This window comes from Pelodiscus sinensis, chromosome 2 (assembly GCF_049634645.1).
Source record: "Pelodiscus sinensis isolate JC-2024 chromosome 2, ASM4963464v1, whole genome shotgun sequence".
Taxonomy (NCBI): Eukaryota; Metazoa; Chordata; order Testudines; family Trionychidae; genus Pelodiscus; species Pelodiscus sinensis.
The window spans coordinates 82618271-82639896 of NC_134712.1; the positions used below are offsets into that span (position 1 = coordinate 82618271).

A 21626-nucleotide genomic window follows, 5' to 3' on the forward strand; every position below is an offset into this window, starting at 1 on the left:
AATACATTTCCAGTACATGCAAAATAATATAATTCCATCACTCAATGCATTAGACAAATCAGTGGTGCTTAGTCAAAGTAAATAGGCCATTATAACTCAATTATAATATAGATCACAAAAAGCAGAAGGTGATACTAAAAATAGGTATCTTCCAGTTTCCTGTGTCAGATAGTGCCAAATGGGTCAGTAGATGAACTAACCAATTTTAAGTTTATAATTCAAGGATATATTGTGATACCTTTACTGATCTTGAAAAGACCCATTCAAGTCAGTGATGCTAACTGTAAAGAGATTCTACTCTTTGTAAGAGCACTGTAATCTGACCCCATCTGACTGACAAAAACCAAAAACAAAGCAAAACAACAACAAAAAACCCTACCTCAGGAAAGACTTCTGTCACAAGACAGTTCTTACAGCATCTGAATACTCCTTGACCTTTATCAGTCTGGTTGTGCTTGTGCCCTATTCTCGAGATTTTGCACTGCCTCTGACTATCCTAGTGGAATTTGAGGCATTGATTTTGACCTATAAATTGCTTGAAACCTGCCTGACAGCTTCCCAACTTTTTGGTCAATACCTGAGCAGGAATCCCTTTGGTCTGTAAGAGAGATAGTATGCTGAGAGGTTGTAGTTAGTGAGGGCCCTTCATCTTTGGAATGGTCCAGAAGTGCCCTTACTTCTATGACTCTTTAGAGCATCTTGCTAAACCTCATCTATTTGGGTAGGATTCTGGGGAAAACTGAGATGCATACATACAGTTGGTGAAATTGGGTGGCATGCAGGGTTTTGAGAGTTCAGGTGGTGTGTGGGTGGGTGGAAATGGCTGCTATTGTGTAGAGTTTATTCACTCCAACTGTTTTTTTTATTTTGTGTATTGCTTGGGCTTTTAATCATTGTGTTAAGGCGCCTAGAGTCTCATAGTGTGATTTCTAATGCTAAAGATGTGTACCATGAGTGCTCTGTCATCTGCTTACAGGGATTTGTTCCTTGGGGAGGCGAGGAAGGGCATTCCAGCCAACTCTAGCTATTACTGAGGCATTAGCTATGTTAGGTAGATTCCAGTGACTATAAAGATATCGTCCATTCACAAAGATGTCATTAGCTGCTATTCCAAATGTAAATTCTGAGGATTTTCTCAATACAAGGGACGTGAAGTGTTCTCATATTCATGTAAGCCATCAACGAAGGAACTATATTTCATGGAAGAGACACACAGAGATTAAATACATTTGGTGTTGCTTGGTTACCTTCATGCAGATTAAATTTATCTGATGTTAGAAAGTGCGATCGCTCTTTATGGAAAATGTTATTTTAGGAAGGTTACTATGCCACATTGTTAGAAAAAGGTCTTACTACTTTCTGCAAAACTGTACAGAATTTACTTTATAAGGTACCAGTTCAGCCAGGTACTTAAGGAAATACTTAGATGTTTAAAATTGTGCAGTTCCACCAGAATCAATGGGGTTATTCAAATGCTCAGAGGTATGCATTGTGCTCTGTATGTCCTGAATCAAGCTTAATTACTGTGTTTAGGAATTATATCTTTTTGCCATACTAGAAATGGAATGCTATTATGTAGTTGCATTTTTAGAGATACTTCCTTAGACATCTGTAGTGTTCCAATCACCACAGTGTCATTGCATCTGCTGAATTCAAGCTAAAAGACCACAGGATCATCCCTTTCTGATTCCTACTGGCTTAGACTTCCTTACAAGTCTGAGACTGTACACAATTCCTGATTGCATTGCTCTGATCTGCATAAGCAGTTCCTTGTGATTGGAGACCAGACCTTTTCTGAGTAAGAGTCTGTTTTCTCTCCACAAACGTTCAAAAACAGGAAGCCGAGGAATGTTTCCAAACATATACGTGCATGCTTCTCCATATCTTCCATTATTGTTTTTCTGTAAATACAACCCCATGGGGGGGTTCAGCTTCCAAAGCAGTACCAATTGTGATGGCGCTTCTAATGATGCGGACATCTGCACACCAGGAACTGGATTAAGAGTACGGGCTCTCTCATAAAGACCACTGGTAAAAACTTTTAAGTCCCTACTGATTTGGACTAGAATCAAATTAGCAGAAGGCTCAGTATTACTGAAAAGGATCTGGGAGTTACAGTGCAGCAACAGAGGGTACGTCTACACTTGCACCCTCTTTCAAGAGAGGGATGCAAATGAAGATATTCGAAATTGCAAATGAAGCTGGGATTTAAATATCCCGTGCTTCATTTGCATATTCGCGTTATGGCGCTATTTCGAAATAGCACTATTTGAAAATAACAGATGCTGTTAAGACGCGGTTATTTCGAGAGAAAACCCTTCTCTTGAAATAACCCTTATTCTTCATACAGTGAGGTTTACCGGTTATTTCGAGAGAAGGGTTTTCTCTCGAAATAACCGCGTCTTAACAGCATCTGTTATTTTCAAATAGTGCTATTTCGAAATAGCGCCATAATGCAAATATGCAAATGAAGTGCAGGATATTTAAATCCTGGCTTTTTTTGCAATTTCGAATGTCTTCATTTGCATCCCTCTCTCGAAAGAGGGTGAAAGTGTAGACATACCCAGAGACAAAAGGAGACTGCAGGTCCTGAAGTTTAAGGCCTGGTAGACTCAATTTAAGTCAAGAATTTATGAACTTTTCTAACTGTAGATGAACTGAAGGGGACCAGTTAGGAAAAAGTGAGGGCCCCTAGAGAAACTGCATCAAGAGCAGCTGACAGGTATATTAACAGGAATGTTCTCCGTAAGACAAGGAAGGTAATCTCCTGTTTGGTGAGACCTCAGCTGGAGTCTTGTCCACACTTTAAGAAAGATGTTGACTAACTGGAGAGAGCCAGAGGAAAGCAAAAAAAATGACAATGTTCAGAAAACCTAGCCTATGGGAAAAGGTAAAAAAAATGGGGAATATTTAAGAAGACTGAGGGAGAGTGGAACTGGACAAATATGTTAAAGGGCTGTTATAAACAGGTCTATGATCAATGGTTCTCCATATCCACTAAAGCAGGGGTGGCCAACCCATTCTGAGCAAGGAGCCAAGATAGCAGTGGATCCAGCGCAAAGAGCTGCAGCAAAGTTGTCGAGGGGGGAAAAAAAGCTCTGCCCCTTTAAGAAAATGCATTTATACGTGTTTAGAGGCTTTTTGGCCACATTAGGCTCCTGCTGGCCAACACCATCTTTAATTCTAAATCTTTCATGGCCGTGCCAGATGACTCCCCTGCTCAGGTCAGTACAGGGAGCTGGGAGGAGAGGGCCATTTTTGGAGGCACAGGGATGGCTTATGAGCCACCGAGAGGGAGGGGGGGGGAGGGGGAGGGAGACTTCGCAAGCCACACCCTGGGAGGGGGAAGAGCTGCATGTGGCTTGCGAGCCTCAGGTTGGCCATGGCTGCACTAAAGGCAGGACAAGAAGTAATGGGCTTGATCTGCAGCAAGGAAGATTTAGATTAGATGTTAAGAAAATCTTTCTAACTATAAGGTAGTTAAATCACTGGGATAGGCTTCCAAGGGAGATTGTGGTATCTCCATCACTGGAGGTTTTTTCAAACAGGTTGGACCAACACCTATCAAAAATGGCACTTGGTCCTGCCCCAGCAGAGAGGGCTGTATGTAATAGCTTTTCAAGGCCCCTTCCAGCCTTACATTTCTATGATTTCAGGAGTCTGATGAAAAGGTGGGCACTGACCTCTTCAGGCACAAGTGGTTCAATCATAGGAGCTTCCTCATGTCTCGTGGCAAGCCGAACTGGAGATGTGGAAAGCCTCTTCTCCCATTCGTTAGTCACGGCGGTGTCTGTGGAGGTTTCCAAGAAGGTTCGTTTCAGCTCGCTTATATTGGTCTGGTGTTTCATCAGGTCTTCTTGATTTTTGTCTAGCTCCTGGAGAATATAAAAACAAGAGGATTTTGTAACATCCACCTAAGCTGTCAATATGTAAAAATCAAAACATGTAAATTGGTTAGTGAAGTAGGTAGTAAGTATTTTAGGGGATCAGGGATCACAGCACTAACACAACACTTGTGGAAAATGTGGTACTTTGAAGGATAACTGCACAGAAAATCTAGTTCATGTGAGCAGCAAGAGACTCCTAAATTTACCCATATACACTGTAAGCTATACCTGATAAAGAGACTTTTAACATATATACACACATATTTATTGAACAAGGTAGAGAAAGCCATCATAATCTGAGAAAAAATAGCAATTTAATTCATTAGCTGGTGGGAATACACAGTTCATGCATCATAGTGCAGATCCACAGGTTTACCACTAAAACCAACACACATGTACAATACATGCACTGGTATATACCAATACCAACCTCTAACATAAGATTACTATGTTTGACATACACATTTTCACCCTTTATTCGCTTAATCAGACTATTCTGAAAGAAGTGAAAAGAAAGGGAAATGTAAGGGACACAATATTCAAAGGATACAAAATGTTGTTCTATGCTTGACAAATGGCATGCTGAGAGATATGAACAATGTGAATACCCACAATTAAATAACATGCATTGCCTTCTGTTCTGTACCTGTGCCTTGAGATCTCCTTCTTCTTCTTGATCCGACTGCCAGCATAAGAAAGATTTAAAAACAAAACCTTACCAACACAAGTCAGAGAAAGGTGACAAAAGCTGATATGTATGTTTTATAATACTAATATGACAAGTTCTTTCCATTGAGAGAGTTGGAGAAACAGTTAGACACATTTATCAACCCAACCTTTCATAGTTCTCAGATCTAAAACAAGAACCTTCTTCTAAACTTGCTAAATGTAAAAAAGGCTGCAAAAGCTTCACTTATCTGTACATGTGTATCCTCAAATATTCACAGATTCTCTATCATTTATCAGACAGCATTCAGACTTTCCTACAGAGATCTAATGTTGTATTATACTGCCATACTAATAGTAAGAGCTTCAGATCTACATGAAACCAAGAGTTTAAAAGTGATGAATAAAGGTCTGTTAGCAGTCTCCTACAAACTTGGAAGCAAGGGAACAGTGCACAATGCTGCCTACAAAACTGGAGCATCATCTAATTCTGCAAAATATTATTTCACTAATTTTATTCATTCGCTCTCTCTGAGGCTGTGTCTACACTGGCGCGATCTCGCACAAAAGTGGCCGCTCTTGGGCAAAAACTTGCTGCCTGTCTACAGTGGCAGCGTGTTCTTGCGCAAGTAAACTGACATTCTAATGTATGAAATCAGGGCTTCTTGCGCCAGAACTCTGACGCTCCCACTCAGGAATAAGCCCTTTTGTTCAACTGTTCTTGCGCAAGAGGCCAGTGTAGACAGGCAACATGAATTTATTGTGCAAGAAAGCCCTATGGTTAAAATGGCCATCAGAGCTTTCTTGCGCAAGAGAGCATCTACACTGGCAAGGATGCTCTTGCACAAAAGCACGTGCCAGTGTAGACACTCTCTTCTGGAGGAGTTTTCGCAGAAGAACTCTTCCGCAAAAGAGTTTTTGCGTGAGAAAAACGTAGCCTGAGCGAGTGGCTTTTATACACCCCTTTTAGCTATAATATATATTTACTGTCTCTGGATCCACTTATAGGAACTGCATTCTGGAATGCCATTTCCCAACTTAAAATCCGACCCTCAATAGGTGTTAGGTGCTCAACACTTTCTGAAAATCAAGTCCGTAACAATACACCTCTAGTTGGGAACCCAAACTTAGGGTTCCAAAATTTCTACCCGTAAAAAGGCAGCTTAAATGTTTTCAATTTGCCATTTCTGCACGGTTAAAATAAGTATTTCCTATCTAACCTTTTAACGCATAATTGTATTTTTCTGATTTGTCTTAGCATTCATAATATTGCAGTTCCATAAAGGGTTCTGCTGTTTTTAGGGTTGCTATTGTTGATATTTTAAAATTTACTCTTAACTTGTTCAAATAACTGCAAATTCTATTTTTGACATTAAACTTATCACTCAATTTAAGTCTATTGTATTTACAGGCAAGATCTGATTGCCACTGATGTGCTACATATAGAATATTTCCCTCATGATGATTTTAATTATAATAATTTGAAATATTGATTGGCTCATTTTGAAAACCTTTAATAATGCACGTGCACTCTATAGTTTTACCACCTATGGGATCAAATTCAGCTGTGGTGTATGCAACTGCAAGTCCACTGACACCACAGAACTTCTACCTTCTTCCCTGGAGCTGGGCCCAGGCTGAATGTAGTGTATTCAGTGTATTTACTATATTGTGTATGCTTTAAGATTTTTGTTTATTGGAGGAAGAGGCCTAAGCTATTGATTTTCATCCTCTGAAAATAATACACATTGAATAGAATTCAAGGTACAATCTCAGATATGATTGAACAAACTTGAGCACATTCCAGGGGGAGAGAAACTGTCTCAGCAGAAACTTTTCAGTATCTGTCTGTTTTTCATTTTTATACATTTAATTCTCCTTAACATGTTTCTCTGAAAAATAATGTTACAACCTCAGTCAGAATTTCAGCCCAGGGATGCAGCATTTGTTCAGGCTACTTTATTACCATCTGCTATCTACACAATACACAAAAATAGTTTAATAGAACTTCCCAAAATAAACCCAAATTAAAATTAATCTAGAATGAATATTTGAAATGTAACGGATCAAATAAACTCACATATACCCCAAAGTGTATCTAAATTGCAGCAACAGAGGCACAAATAGTGCTAACATACAGGATCTGAAGGAGGAGACACTATATGCTACATCCTTTGGTAACTACATGCTGGTGACTATACAAACCTCTGTGGCAGTGGTTTCACCATCAGCTGCAGTGTCCGTCTGTTCACTGTCAGTCTATTTTGTTACACAAGTAACCAGGTTCCAAAGGGTAAGCAGAAATAAACAAACAAACCCATCTTGTCAGTAAATGTGTATCACAGCTTGAATTGCTAAGTCTACATCCCTGTGCACTGCATCTGCATAGCTTTTTAAACCATGTATCACTTAAAGACACAACATAAAAATGCTAGATTTAATAAACAGAACAGACTCAGAGGTAGACTCAGGGCATACTGTACACAGTAACTGGCGTTACTATAACAGCTTTATTAGCTGAACAAAAGATTATTGAAAAATATTTGAATCGCAGGTTTTTTCCTCTTAAGAAAACCAGGTGGCTTTTGTAAAAAATTAAAACCTTGCAAAAATATATATAATTAACAAACTTTTCCCCCACAATGTAAAAATAAATAAATACGATCCTGTTAATCAATTGCTTACGCTAGTGTATATAGCTATTGTGGTCTTTGATTTTGTAGTTGGAGGGAGAAAAGATGGTAATTTTTTAAAAAAAATAAAAAGCTACTTTAACAGTCACCTGACTTTCAGCCCCTCATCTGTATAGATTTTATTATTGTACCCACATTTAAACATTATGAGGCTGTCTGCATTACCAAGGAGTTCAAATAAATCAGTCATCTACAGTCCAGCTATGTGATTTGTATAGCTCAACACCCATTTGTTCGTGTGAAACTAGACCTTCCCAGTATTCTTTCTAACATTAAAAAGGAACAAACTTACCATTTCAAAAAAGTATACAGTGTTAAACTCCTTTCATTCCAATTAAAATATTGACAAAACAAAAACAAAACAAAACAAACCAAGTACAAGTGGTAAAAATGAAACAAAGCACAGCATTATGCAGCTTAATGTACCCCTACTTTTTAAGCTGCACAAGTAGAACATCGACACCATCAAGTACACCTTGGAATAAACAATGAGTGTCAATAATTTAACACACAGAGAGTCAAATTTAGGGAATTCCTTATCAGGTGGTAGTTAAAATGGTTAATAGACCTACAAATCAAAGTAATGACTTTAAAAGCAAAATTTAAATGTCATTAAATACCATTAAGTCACTTGCCCTTGATCTGCATGCACAAATTAATGAATGATCATCAACTGACCAAGGATCATATATGGTCATAAGACTATATACACAGTAATAAAAGTCAGGTAATGTATAGTTAAGACAATGCTCTTCATCCTTAAGTCTTATCAATATGAAGAAAGAGAAAAAGGGCAACACAGTCCAAGGTATGGATGGAAGGTCTCAATTTTGAATTTCCTATCTTCTGTCAGTCTCAGACACTTTTAATACTACATTAAAGTCACTTCTGAAACTCCCTTCATTGCCTTTGGCTATCATTCCCTTTTGAATAAAGGGTACAGAATGTGTATTATTCATATGATAGTCAGAACTGATGTATGTGAGTTTGACTGGATAGGTTATTTTTTGTAGGAAAGTTTAGAATAAGAATAATTCATAAATCAAAATAAATGGATTATAAACATAAAGCATTTTAAAAAGTTTCTGTAGAAGTAGCTGCTTTGCTAATAATGCAGGCATTCATTTTTATACTAACTAAAAGATCAGACCTCATGTAAGCAAAAGTGTTTTTAAGTTAAAATAGTATAGTTAAAATCCAATTTACATCTGCAACTTAAAATCTGTATAAAATGTATCCAGGTATTTTTTAAAAATTAAAAAAAAAATGTTCTGGGGCCAAATCACTGTGATGCTAGATTTTGGCACAGATTATTATGGCTATTATACCAGCTACTCTTTGGAAAGAAGGCTGTGAAGAGTTTCAATCACAAAGGGTACGTTTACTCTGCATGACTAAATAGCTACCCCATGTCTACACAAGCCGCCTGTTATTTCAAAATATTTTTCGAAATAAGGGTGGCTTGAAATAGTACGTTATTTCAAAATTTGGCATTGTGAAGATGTGCCAAATTTCAAATTAAGGTATTTCGAAACAGAGTTGAGATAAAATATGTAATTTGCGTAGCGCAAATTGTGTATTTTATTTGAGTTTAGGGTGCTGTGTAGGCACACCCCTAAGGTGTGAACCATGCAGCTAATGATATATAAATTCTGACTTTGAAGAGACAGACAAATTTCAGTAGGAGACACTGAAGCATGTCTCAGGATACAATGTACTCAAAGAAGAAGTTTGAGCAGAATAAGGTCTGCAGGGGAAGGATATTTATTTTAGCTCTTAAATATGCTATGCACTTCATTGGGTACACTATTGTTAATGAAAAGTACACGATCATATGGAGAGTTTTCTATTTTTTCCCTAATGAACTTGAAATTCTAAATGAAATATAGAACTCAATATATAATCACAATGGACAAATCTATTAATAAACAAATCTACACCAAGAAGTTAAAAGTAGACACAATTGAACTACTTGTCAAAGATTTGAAATTATTAAAAAGCAGTGAAATGGAGGTTTAATAGACTTAGCGAGGCAGATTTCATTAGGAGCAGAGAGTTAAAAGAATGTCTGGCTAAAATTATACACTATTGGTAGTGCTCTGGATGATATGCAGCTTCTGGAACTAATTGGCAGGCTAGGGGATATGAAAGAAAAAAGATAGCTAAATTCTGATAAGCTTCAGTTGCTCGTCCTCTAGTTTGTGACAATAACTGCTGTGATTTGTTTTGCCAATGTAATGCAGACATGCCCAACTTTAAAACATTAACTTTCATGCAATAATTTGAACAAGAAATACACCCTGGATTAGGCACAAGTCTGTGTAATTTGCCAAACAAGTACTGATTCTGGGGTAAACACTGTCACAAAAGAACTAAATTGCAAAGTGTATTTTACACATGATATTCACTGATGGTATTCACGGTGATAATCTCTTTGACCGCTACATCTAATACCAAAAGAGGTGCTCATTTCTGAAAGAAGATTTTGTAAATTGATCATATGAACACTATCTTATTATTTTGGCTATACACTATGCTTCTATAATTAACAATATGTTATGTTTTTACTATTATAATCATCAAGTGCAGAACTATGGTAAGTTGAAATTTGATGCTATTTCAAAGTAAAGACATGAAATGGGACAGTAAAATGGGTCTTGGATGCCTTTCATCCTAAACTGCAGTTCTTTTCATAAGCACTAGAACCAAGAACATATGAAAAACATGTATGGTGCAAACAGACGCAACTCAGGCATTCCAGGAAAGGGAATGACAATCCTATAATCAAATGTTGCTGAAAATCATGGAACAGATTTTAAAAACCTTCAGGTGAACAGAATATTCATACAAATCAGTCCCATAATTGCATATATAAATGGCTAATGGTAATTTATATAGGCAATTACCTGATTTGTGTCTGCAAAGACAGTACAATTGTTTGGACAAAACAGGCATGTAGTTGTGCATCTAAAGATTCTAAAAATCCAGACCCATGCTTTTACTCTGTTGGCATAGAAAAGGTCAGAAGTAAAATAGGTACCAGTTATTCTGTGTCTGTTACACAATCAAGTAGATTCCCTTTCTTCTTCTTCTGATATATAATTACATCCAAAATTTCTCACCAATATTGCAGACTCTTGTTACCAGGCAAATTACTTTACTTGCATTTAGTTATAAGCCATCCACTTTACTGAGAAAAAGGACTAATTCTCACAGTGCTAATTAAAAGCAGCAATGCTGCCATTGCAACTGAAAAAAAATGGTGCCCAAGCTAATTTTCAGTCAAATGCATTGAGTGGGATATTAGCTTAACCTATAGTACAGATAGGATCAAGCCATAAAGACCAGTCCCAGACTTTGATGTTCAAAAGTTAGGAATATTAGGAACTGAGTATTTTGCTTGGCCTGATAAAAAATTAAAGGCCATTTTCAAAATGCTAACTCTGATTTGGATTTTGAGCACCCCCAAAATTTGGGATAGTTCCAATCATTATCTGTTTGATATGTAACTATGCATGCAATTATACTTAATTTCTCATTACTTAAAGAACTATTCTACTTGCTTTAATGAAAAATAGTATTAACTGGAAGAAAAAAACAGATTGGGAGAGAGAGAGAGAGAGAGTGGGAGAGAGAGAGAGAGAGAGAGAAAGAGAGAGAATTCAGCGATTGCTCTTTAGAGCTGATTTGTGGCAAATCGTAAGTGTAATTCACTGCACAACTGATAAAAGTTTGAACCAAACTAGTGAACCTCATTCACAGTGTTGTGCCTAACCCTGGGACCCAAGCTGCACTCCCAACACAAAAAAAACCTCTTACATATCAGCACAGACAGAAATGAGGTTCTGAAAGTAGGACCACTATTGCAGCATTCTAACACTGTTTAGGACTGAAGCACTGAACACAAAAAGAAGTGTGTTCTATGCCGAGGTACACACCTCTTCCTCTGAACTGTCACTCAGGTCATTGTCAAGTGAAGCACTCAAGGAGGCCGCCTTGGGCTCCAGGTAGCAGAGGCACATAGCCAGAGGAAAGGAGAGAGTGAGAGCATATGGCACTGAGAATGAGGCAGATAGCAGAAAGAAAAAGATGAAAAGGAAACAAGGCACAAGGGATGGTGATCGAATGGGAAGGTAATGCTGCACACTTTCAGGCAGGAAGTTGGTTTCAGAGAGATTAGGGAAGGAAAGGTAGCCATCATCATCCAGGAGAGAAGGAAATGACTCTGGAAGTTGCAAGGAGAAGGAAAACAGTGTTCCACCGTTACCAGCTTTTTGCTTGTAACTAAAAGGCATGTCTTGTTCAGCAGAGCAAACTCTTCCTTTCCTGTCAGAGTCCAAGTCAGACTCACCGTGCATTTGCATAATGTCTTTAGATGACTCACAACTTAATGATTTTCGAGCATTCTCCTTACATCTCCTACGAAGCTTTGTTGAAGATACATGGGGACCAGACTGTGAGGCTGATGAGGAATGAAATGAATCAGTGCCAAGCAAAGATGACTGATGAAAGAGAAAGACGAGCAAACAAAGTGCAGAAGCAAAAGGACAAAAAGAAAACTGTAATTAGTTAATTTTCTTCTGTGTTTATATATACAAAACTTACAAAACAGAATTTTAACCCCACAGTTTTTCACTGAGTTAAATTATATGAATTCTCACGCTGCATGCCAGTTATTAATGATTGAGGGTTGCAGCTTACAAAAAGCAACTTCCTTCAACATTTGTCTCCCAGACATACTGTAATACATGATTTAAATAAAAATCCTTTAAAGGAACCTTGCCCATGTGCACCTCCAGATGCTGCGGATAACCATTATAAGTGCTTTCAAATATGAAATATATGGATAACAAAATAAAAAACTAAAAACAAACAAAAGAAAACCCCAAACAAAAAAAGAAAGACTTTGAAACAAGAAAAAAACCTTCTAATCTCTATTCATATGATAACATGTCCTGAAATCCTTAGTCAGTCAAGTCAGTGGAAAATTATCCTGGGCAAGGACTAGGCACATAAAGAGAGATTTTTAAAAGTACAAATGGCATTTAGACATCTGTCTTCCAAGACAACACTAACGAAAGTCTTTTCCCAAATCTCCTCTGCAGAGTATCTATAATGACCCAAAATTAAAAATGAAAACATACTCTAGTTTTGGGAAAACTGGTAACTCAGCAGAAAAATTACACACGGTAGGCGAACACCGTGGGACAGAGCCTTAGCTAGCTTTGCAACAGGAGAGGATCAGCTCAGTTTATTTAAAGTTCTGGTCTCACTTCTCTTTTGTGATTGGGGCCACCAAGCCCATAATTAATTTGGCCACCTGTAAAGAAGCCTTGCCTAATAATCAAATAATAGTTGTAAGTAACTTCTCAGAAGATCCAGGAATGGCCTTCATCACCAAAAGCAACATGAATACATAGTAAGATTTCCATATCCCTTTGAAAGAGCAACTGCATTGGCCCCAAGCAGGCTACTAGGTCCTGGAGGTTTGGGAGCAGACTGGAGAGGAGGAATGGGATCCTTGGCTATGCAAATGCAACGTCCTTAACATAACACCTCATTCACTGTGCAAGGAAATGCCTCTACAATCTACTGGATACTGTTCCAACTACATGAACCTTGTGGGTAAAGGCTGAATTTCATACAAAACCAAGTTTTTCTGGGTTTACATGGAAAAGTGATTTCATTAGCCTTTACGCACAGGCAAAAAATGCAGCCAATACTCTTGCTAGAAAGTTCGCTCTAACTCTGAAGAATAAATAGGCTTTACTACTCTTTCATTAAAATGCAAGAATATTAGAAGGGCATCCAGATAAGCCCAGGGTGTGAATTGATAAGGGAATGCACACTATTAGCGTGCAGTGAAATTATTACATTCCCTTGTAAAATGCTTACTGATATTCTTAAAAAAAAATCTAGTCATTTTATAATAGTGTTGATTTATTTTTAGACATGCTGGGTCAAATTAAAAATGGCCCACTGTAAATAAATGGAACAGAGAATTAGCTCCATTGCCCAAATGACAACATCTCAAACTGTGCCCATTATTATTTCCTCCCTAGACTAGTTTTTTACATTTCACATACATTTACAACCTTATATCCTGATTCTGAAACCAGCTCTATGTAGCAACAGGCATTTGCCTGCACAGAGTCATTTGCAAGATAAGGGGTCTTAATGCCAGGTCATGTAATCACTGGTTACCATGCACAAACCTTACTACATATGTAGTGTAGTAGTTAAATGTGGTCCAGATTGTCTTGTACGTGGGCTGTGGGCTCAACCTGAAGGCTGAGCTGGTGCTCCAGTCCCACAACTCTCCTCCCCCCCTCCGCAAGGTTGGTTTCCCACTCTGGGGGGAGGGCAAGCCTCGCAGGCTGGATCTGGCGTGTGGAGGAAGGAAGAGGCCAATGGAGGAATGGAGCTAGGTAAGCACTCCCCATCTCCCTCATGCCCAGACTCTGCACTTCCATCCCTCTTATGTCGAGACCCTGCACCTCCACCCTGTTCCTGCATCCTTCCTCTCTCCCAGATCCTACTCCCTCAGCCAGCTCCTGCATCTTCCTTCCCTCCAAGAACTTCCCACTCTCAGCCCATTCCTGCACCCTCTTCCACCCAGACCCCCTATCCTCATCCTGCTCCTGCACCCTACCTCCCTCCCCAGCTGGTTCTTGCACCCAACCTCCTGACCAGAATCCCACACCCCGCCTGCACCTGCTTTCTCTCTCTCACCAAGGCCCCTCCTACGCCTGCTCCTGCATCCAACCTCCTGGCCAGACCTTAACCCCCACCTCCTCCTGCACCCATTTTGTCATCATATATGGTGGTTCGCAGAAAAGTCTGTGTTGAGTGGGATAGGCCATGGGCCAAAAAGTTTGAGAACCACTGTGTTAGTAGGGACAGACCCCTTAAGCTTAATGTTTACACTAAAAATTACTGATTGTTTTCATTATTTTCCTACTCTCCAAACGGATCACTACACACTTCCTGATTCCAGTTAATTGAGGTAACGACGCATCCAATTTCACAGCATTCCAGATTTTTTTTTAAAAGACACTGAAGTAAAAGCATTTTACAATTTTAGATACTCATGTTTAATATAATATCAAATTTAAACACTTTTCAAAATGAATTCCTTTGTAATGATCTGCCAATAATTTTATGTTCAAGTCCGTATATATTCTGAAGTGCCAAACAGATTCAATGTGGATGAGATTACTGTTTTAAATGTGATATATGCACACAAACATTTCTTTACAATATGAAGTCAAAAGTCATAATTTATTAATTCCTCCTCTGCCAGTAATGTTTTAATTAATATATATGCTTGGAGAGTTGACTTTTAGAATTACTCCTGGAATACTAGTTAAATCTGAAATTCAAACTGTAAAATTTCTTATCAGAAAAGTTGAAAAGGGATATACAAATGTTTATATTTCTTTGAATAAGCATCACATTGAACATTGGTCCAGTTGCTTCTTCAGGCTTCATCTGAATTCCCATTTAAGTCAATGACAAAGCTCCCTTGAACAGATTTTCAAGAGAAACAGAACTGGATCTTCATATTTAAAAACAGTTATCTTAACTGATTAAACATAATTTTTATTTAAAAAAAATAAATCATGTATTTTGGGAGCAGTTCAATTAACATCACAATGTTCTTCTGAAAGTCTCATTAGCAATTTCCAACTATATGTTTCCTTTGAAGTGCAGCTCACCCTCCTCCTTGACATAAGTTAACAATTTCCTAGAGACACCATTTGTTTCCAGTGGATATTTTTAGTCCCTTCTCCCCCATACATGTGAATTTCAATATAGTCTTTTCCATTCACAATCCTTGTTAAAATTTACAAAGATATTACTTTTTAAAATATAGAGCTCTAAAGGATAGTCTTTCTTTATATGATTTGCATTTGTACATTTTTTCCTGAATTTTTACACCTATAACTTAATGGCAGGTATCTGAGGACTTGACCTTCCAATTACTTACCTCATTGCAAGCACATCTCAGGTAATGAGAAGTGCAGGCTCTCAGATTTGTATCCATAATTCATTTTGTGGCTATAAAAATGCAGGTGTGATTTTGTGCTTCTAAGCAAAAAGGCTGGGTTTCACCCTCCCTTTTGAAAATGTGCTCTTTAATATGGACCAAAGTTCAAGAAATGGCCCTTTGCATTATATCCTAGATGCAAATATTTCAGACACTATTTTTTTTTCTAATGTAGGAGAATAGGAAGATTGTTTGGTTTCACAGTCTATTTCCTGATTCTGCCTGCTATTACCTCAATGCTAATCAGTTCAGCATTTGCTCTGTTTGATTAACTCTTTTAACAAGAACAGAGCAAGCTGAATTCCAGAGTTACTGGGACAGAATGAATGACAGAAATCTACGCCAAATGACTGAGGGGTAGAGAAATGTCAGTGAAACTGGGCTTTCCAGTGCAAAACTACATAAGAGAAGCCAACACCTTACTAAGCCAGAAAAAGCCATGCTACACTAGTACTGAACAGTTAGGTGTAGAGAATATGCATCCATTAAGTATGTGCTGAAATAAAGAATGTGACCTGAAAAAAAACAGTGATGCTTCAAAACACTGAACTGTGCAAAAAAACAAAAAAACATAAAAAACCACACACTGAAAAATATTGTTGCCCATTCAAAAGTGAACAAAATAAATAAATAAAACAAATAAAGACAGCAAAAGTGTACTATGTAAATGCTTATAGACTAACAAAAGTGTTGAAGCATAAACTTTTGTGGGCAAATACATGCATCTGATGAAGTGGGTCTTTGCCCACGAAAGGTTATGTTCCAGCACTTCGATTAGTCTATAAGGTGCCACAGGACTCCTCGCCGCTTTTGCAGATTCAGACTAACACGGCTACCCCTCTGATACTATGTAAATGCTGCTTCTTTTAGATATCCTCTGCTGAAAGTCGTATCACATTGAGTGATAAACTAAACTTTTTCTAAACCGAACATCAGAAAGTATGAATTAACTTCAAACACATCACATATACATGCCTAGAGGGTACATAGTACCAGAACTATATAATAAGCAATCTTTTTAACATACATTATGAATTTTCTTATCCTTACTGAAGTTCATTGCTCTCTAATAATTACTGTGGTACTCCAAGTACTTCACAGCTGGGTTAGTTAAATAGCAAACCTGGAAATATTACCTTTGTGTCGTGTCGTATTGCAGAGACTGGAGTGATTTCCTCTCCCTTTTTTTTGCCCTCTTCCTCATCTCTTTCTTCCTCTGGCTTTTTCTCTGGAGTCACAGTAGTTATCAAGTTGGTCTGAGAGATGCCCTTTGTTGTGGCGTACTGGCCAGTACCAACCTCTGCAGCAGACATAGAATCCTTCATGTACATTTCATGGTTTTCATTCACTGATGCTAAAAGCAAATATAATTTAAAGAGATCAAGTCTGAAGTAGCTTGTTCTGCAGATCTAAATAAAGTTAGAAGCTGGGTTAGTAAAATATTATTTTGCAGAAAATATATTGCAGGAATCCAGAAACATGCATACATATTTAAATAAAAGTGTTATATGCTTACTTTAAAGGTCTGGGTTGTGTAGGCATAATATACACACCATATTTTTCAGATGTATGTGTATACTCACACTACATTCCATAATGCATGCATTATGCATTATTTTAAACTGTTAATAAGCTGTTAAAGTGCTTACTATGATTTAATATCTGAATGAAATTAATGCATTGCCATATTAGTAGGCCAGAAATATAAGGAAAAAATAGCTATGACTTCAGCCATGGGTAGAGGAACAAAGGGTTTTTTTGAATCTCTGTCACAATATAACTTAATGCAAATCAAATGCATTATATATAGCAGCATTGCATTACACACAATAACATTCTTGACGTAAGGCACGCATAACATCTGAGATTCAGAAACATAAGAATGGCCATGCTGGGTCAAAGCAAAGGTCAATCTATCTGGGCCAGATGTCCTGGAATTATTATCCAGAATTAAAACCTGACAGTTTTAATGCCCCCAACCTCACAAATAGAATAGCCAAAAAAGATTGTAGTCAGGTCAATGAGACGATCTGTGTAATTAAGCCAAACAAGATGTGGCTTTTCTCAGTATTTTATGGCCTTCAAAGTTCAACATATTAATGATTCCAGAAGAAGCAGAAATTAACAAATACAGTATAAATATATGTCCAGATCCTACATAGGAATAACTTTATACATGTAAGCAATTCCTAATCCAAAGGGTTTGCTCACATCCATAAGATTAGCACATATGAATGTTTACATTAGCCCTGATCCTGGAATTTTACGCAAGACCACATATTACAGTTATATTTTCATTACACAACTATGTCAGTGTGATAATCTGAATGAATGCCAAAAGACCCCTCCTTTCATTCCCACTATGTCTATGCAAATTGTCATTTTTAAACCTTGCAAATCCTGATACAATTGTAGGACAGCATTTCAGATTTCTTGTCTCTTAGATGACCTTTGCGGTGGGGGGGAGGGGGAGGGTGGGAGGAGGCTGTTTGGATATAATAACAAAATAAAATAAGACAGGAGGGCAATTTGTGCTTGGAGATGCATGCATAGCAGTCAGGTCACTAGTTGCTTGGTAACCAGCATGAAGCATATTAGAATTAGAAGGATCAAAATTAATGAATGATAAGCACCGTTGGTATCCGTTTCATGGGGAGAAGAAAGGGATTGTCACTAATATGTTTATATTACAGATTTCTTCCCTAACCTCAGTAGTCTTCATTATGTATCATCTGTGTAGCATTTGAGATATCCTTTTGTCATCACTTGTTTTTTTAAAATGAGGTCATTTCAAATAAAGCTTCTTAAAAGACTTCACAAAAAATAAAATAAAAAACCAGTTATGTATATGGGGTGAAACAGTACAGTACTAAAAACTGACCAAGTAGTTTAGATTTCTGAAGAGCATGCTGCTTTAACCTAAAGGAGAAGCAGAACCTTGATTTCCATGAGCTACAGAGAAAGAAAAAGGAGGAGGAAGTAATATTAACCTATGCCATATTATCCTTGATAGTACATAATCTGAATTAGGTTATGTAAAAAGCTATACATCATAACATGGTAAGCAACTATGCCAGACAGGAAATAAGAAACAAATGCTGTGTGTTACTCACTGCAGAGAAATGATTCACCTGTGAATTTCTATGATATTATGTTATTTCCATGCATAAAATTGAATTACATCCTTCCTACTAAACCAGCAATTCAGCTAAAACCTGGAGAAGACTTTGAAGGCTGGTTTGCAGATACCAGCAGCCCCATGCAAACACTTCTGAACAGCCCTCAAAAGTACTTTGCAGTGATGTGGCTGAGGAATGCAATACATTAAGTGTTTCCAGGGATATAGCCTCCAAAGTTTTTTTTTAATTACTGTACATGCAGTTTAGTGCCTCCTATACTCTGAAATGTTCTTCAGATGAGTCTCTATGTGTCAAGGATAAAAGTCATCACTGGGAGGATGGGTAACATTCCAAGGTGGAAAAGACTGAGTTTTCATCTATGTAAAAGCTGACAATAGTTGTATTTTAATGTAACAGTTTTCCATTTTACATATTTCTGTTCCTCAGCCTTAACTATTCCCCTCCCCATTCTCAAGGTCCACCTCTGTACACATACTCAGCTCTCTCACACTCTTTCATACTCCCATCTTAACTGTACCCACTTCACATATTAATCACTTATCCCGGCAAGTACAAGTACAATGTATCTTGAAGGGAAGAGGCACACTAGGCTGGGTGCCTTTCATGGTCATCAAACACTAGGAAATGTGTTCTTCCCCTTCTTGGAGTAGATTGGCAGTTTAGTCAATGGTAGAGGTGCTTAATGACTTCTTTGTTTCGGTCTTCACCAAGAAGTCTGATGGTGAAGGAATGCTTAATATAGTGAATGCTAGTGGAAATGGGGTAGGTTTAGAAGATAAAATAAAAAAATAAGTTAAAAATTACTCAGAAAAGTTAGATGTCTACAAGTCACCAGGGCCTAATGAAATGAATCCTAGAGTACTCAAGGAGCTGATAGAAGAGGTATCTGAGCCTTATTTATCATCTTTGAAAAATCATGGAAGACAGGAGAGATTCCAGAAGACTGGAAAAGGGCAAATATAGTGAAATAAGAACAACCCAGGAAACTACAGACCAGTCAGTTTAACTTCTGTGACAAGAAAGATAATGGAGCAATTAATAAAGGAATTCATCTGCAAACAGCTGGAAGAAAATAAGGTGATAGGTGACAGCCAGCATGGATTTGTAAAGAACAAATCATGTCAAACCAATCTGATGACTTGTTATCCTATGATATAAAGCTTTGTGGATAAGGGAGAAGCAGTGGATGTGGTATACCTAAACATTAGTAAGGCATTTGATATGGTCTCTCATAATCTTTTTATCAATAAACTAGGCAAATACAACTTACATGGGGCTACTATAAGGTGGGTGCATAACTGGCTGGATAACTGTTCTCAGAGAGTAATTATTAATGGTTCAAAATCATGCTGGACGGGCATAACAGGTGGGGTTCCGCAGGGGTCTGTTTCGAGATTGGTTCTGTTCAATATCTTCATCAACGTTTTAGATATTGGCATATAGAGTATGCTTATTAAGTTTGCAGTTTCCAAGCTGGGAAGGGTTGCAACTGCTTTGGAGGATAGGGTCAATATGTCAAAATGATCTGGAGAAATGGTCTGAGGTAAACAGGATGAAGTTTAATAAGGACAAACGCAAAGTACTCCACTTAGGATGGAACAATCAGTTTCACATACAGAATGGGAAGCAACTGTCTAGGAAGGAGTAGTGCAGAAAGGAATTCAGGTGTCCTAGGGGACCACATGCTAAATTTGAGTCAACAGTGTGACACTGTTGCAAAAAAAGCAAACATAAGTCTGGGATGCATTAACAGGAGTGCTGTGAGCAAGACATGAGAGGTCATTCTTCCGCTCTACTCTGCACTGATTAGGCCTCGATTCGAGTATTGTGTCCAGTTCTGGGCACCACATTTCAAGAAAGATATGGAGAAATTTGAGAGGGTCCAGAAAAGAGCAACAAGAATGATTAACGGTCTAGAGAACGTGAGCTAGGAGGGAAGAATGAAATAACTGGGCTTGTTTAGTTTAGAAAAGGGAAGACCGAGAGGGAATATGAACGCAGTTTTCAAGTATCTAAAAGGGTGTTACAAGGAGGAGGGAGGGAGATAAATTGTTCTCCTCGGCCTCCGAGGGTAGGACAAGAAGCGATGGGCTTAAACTGCAGCAATGGAGGTTTAGGTTGGACAGTAGGAGAAACTTCCTAACTGTCAGGGTGGTTAAACACTGGAATAAATTGCCGAGGGAGGTTGTAGAATCTCCATCTCTGGAGATACTTAAGAGCAGGTTAGACATACACTTGTCAGAGATGGTCTAGACGGTGCTTGGTCCTGCTGTGAGGGCAGGGGACTGGACAAGATGACCTGTGGAGGTCTCTTCCAGCTCTAGTGTTCCATGATTCTATAATTAAAAAGCAGATGGAGCAAAGGGGATCTTTGCTCTCTCTTGCAATCATCTCTTTTCCTCCTGCAACCTAGAAAGGGAGGTCTCAGTGCAAAAGATTCTTGTTCTCTGAGGACAGGGGGAATCAGGAACACAACAGAAAGCACTGGAAAGTTGAAACTCTATCTCATCCTGTTTGGATAGCAAGGTGAATGGTAAGGTCCATGTATGCAGCTGGGAGCCAGGAGGCGATAAGAGGGGAGCTGGCCTATGCAGGTTGCTACTGGGAATGCCTGACGAGATTCCTCATAACTGAAATCAGCAGCATGGAGCAGAAGTCAACAGGGAGTTATTTCTATGTTTTGGCTCATCATACAGTACATTGTGCTCCTTATACATCAGCAACCAACAGATAGACATTGGTTCCAGAGAACAATCTGTGCTTGCATGCAAGGGGGAACTGGCTAACCCTTCAATTCAAGAAAAGAAGTAGCCCATTAACTTCCTGGTCCAGACTTGACTGCAGATAGCTGACTGTGGAGGATATGTTCAAAGGCCCCAAGTAACAGAGGAGAACAACTTCTTTTGAAAGTCAGTGGGACCTGGTGACTTAAGAGCCTTTGAAAATCTTGGTGACTTGGCAACTTCAAGGGAGCCTTTGATAAATCTCACTTTGCTTGCTTAACTGGAGAGAGATGCTTGGTGGTGTGACTGTTTAACATCAAATAATATCTGTTCAGAATCAAAACCTTTTACAATCCATCCAGATGGACCAGTATACAGCATTTTTTTGTTCTCTTGCCACATAAGTCTTAAGCTACAGACTATGCAAACTTACTAAAAGCAGGAGACCGACTAATATTTATTAAAAG

At 38.2% G+C, this 21626-nt stretch overlaps 1 protein-coding gene across 14 annotated transcripts in view; it reads right to left on the reverse strand.

The window, feature by feature from the left end:
- Nucleotides 1–21626, reverse strand: part of EPB41L3 (erythrocyte membrane protein band 4.1 like 3) — a 207961-nt gene that overhangs the window by 15119 nt on the left and 171216 nt on the right. For 7 of the 14 annotated variants that reach the window (XM_075920939.1, XM_075920937.1, XM_075920938.1 and 4 more), the window contains exons 12-16: nucleotides 16433–16650; nucleotides 6759–6812; nucleotides 4534–4569; nucleotides 4318–4383; nucleotides 3684–3875 (exon numbers count right to left, since the gene is read on the reverse strand). In XM_075920939.1, coding sequence (XP_075777054.1) covers nucleotides 3684–3875; nucleotides 4318–4383; nucleotides 4534–4569; nucleotides 6759–6812; nucleotides 16433–16650 — 566 coding nt within the window. The remainder of the gene's footprint in view (nucleotides 1–3683; nucleotides 3876–4317; nucleotides 4384–4533; nucleotides 4570–6758; nucleotides 6813–16432; nucleotides 16651–21626) is intronic. The other 7 variants (XM_006139003.4, XM_014581520.3, XM_006139002.4 and 4 more) reach the window with 7 other exon arrangements.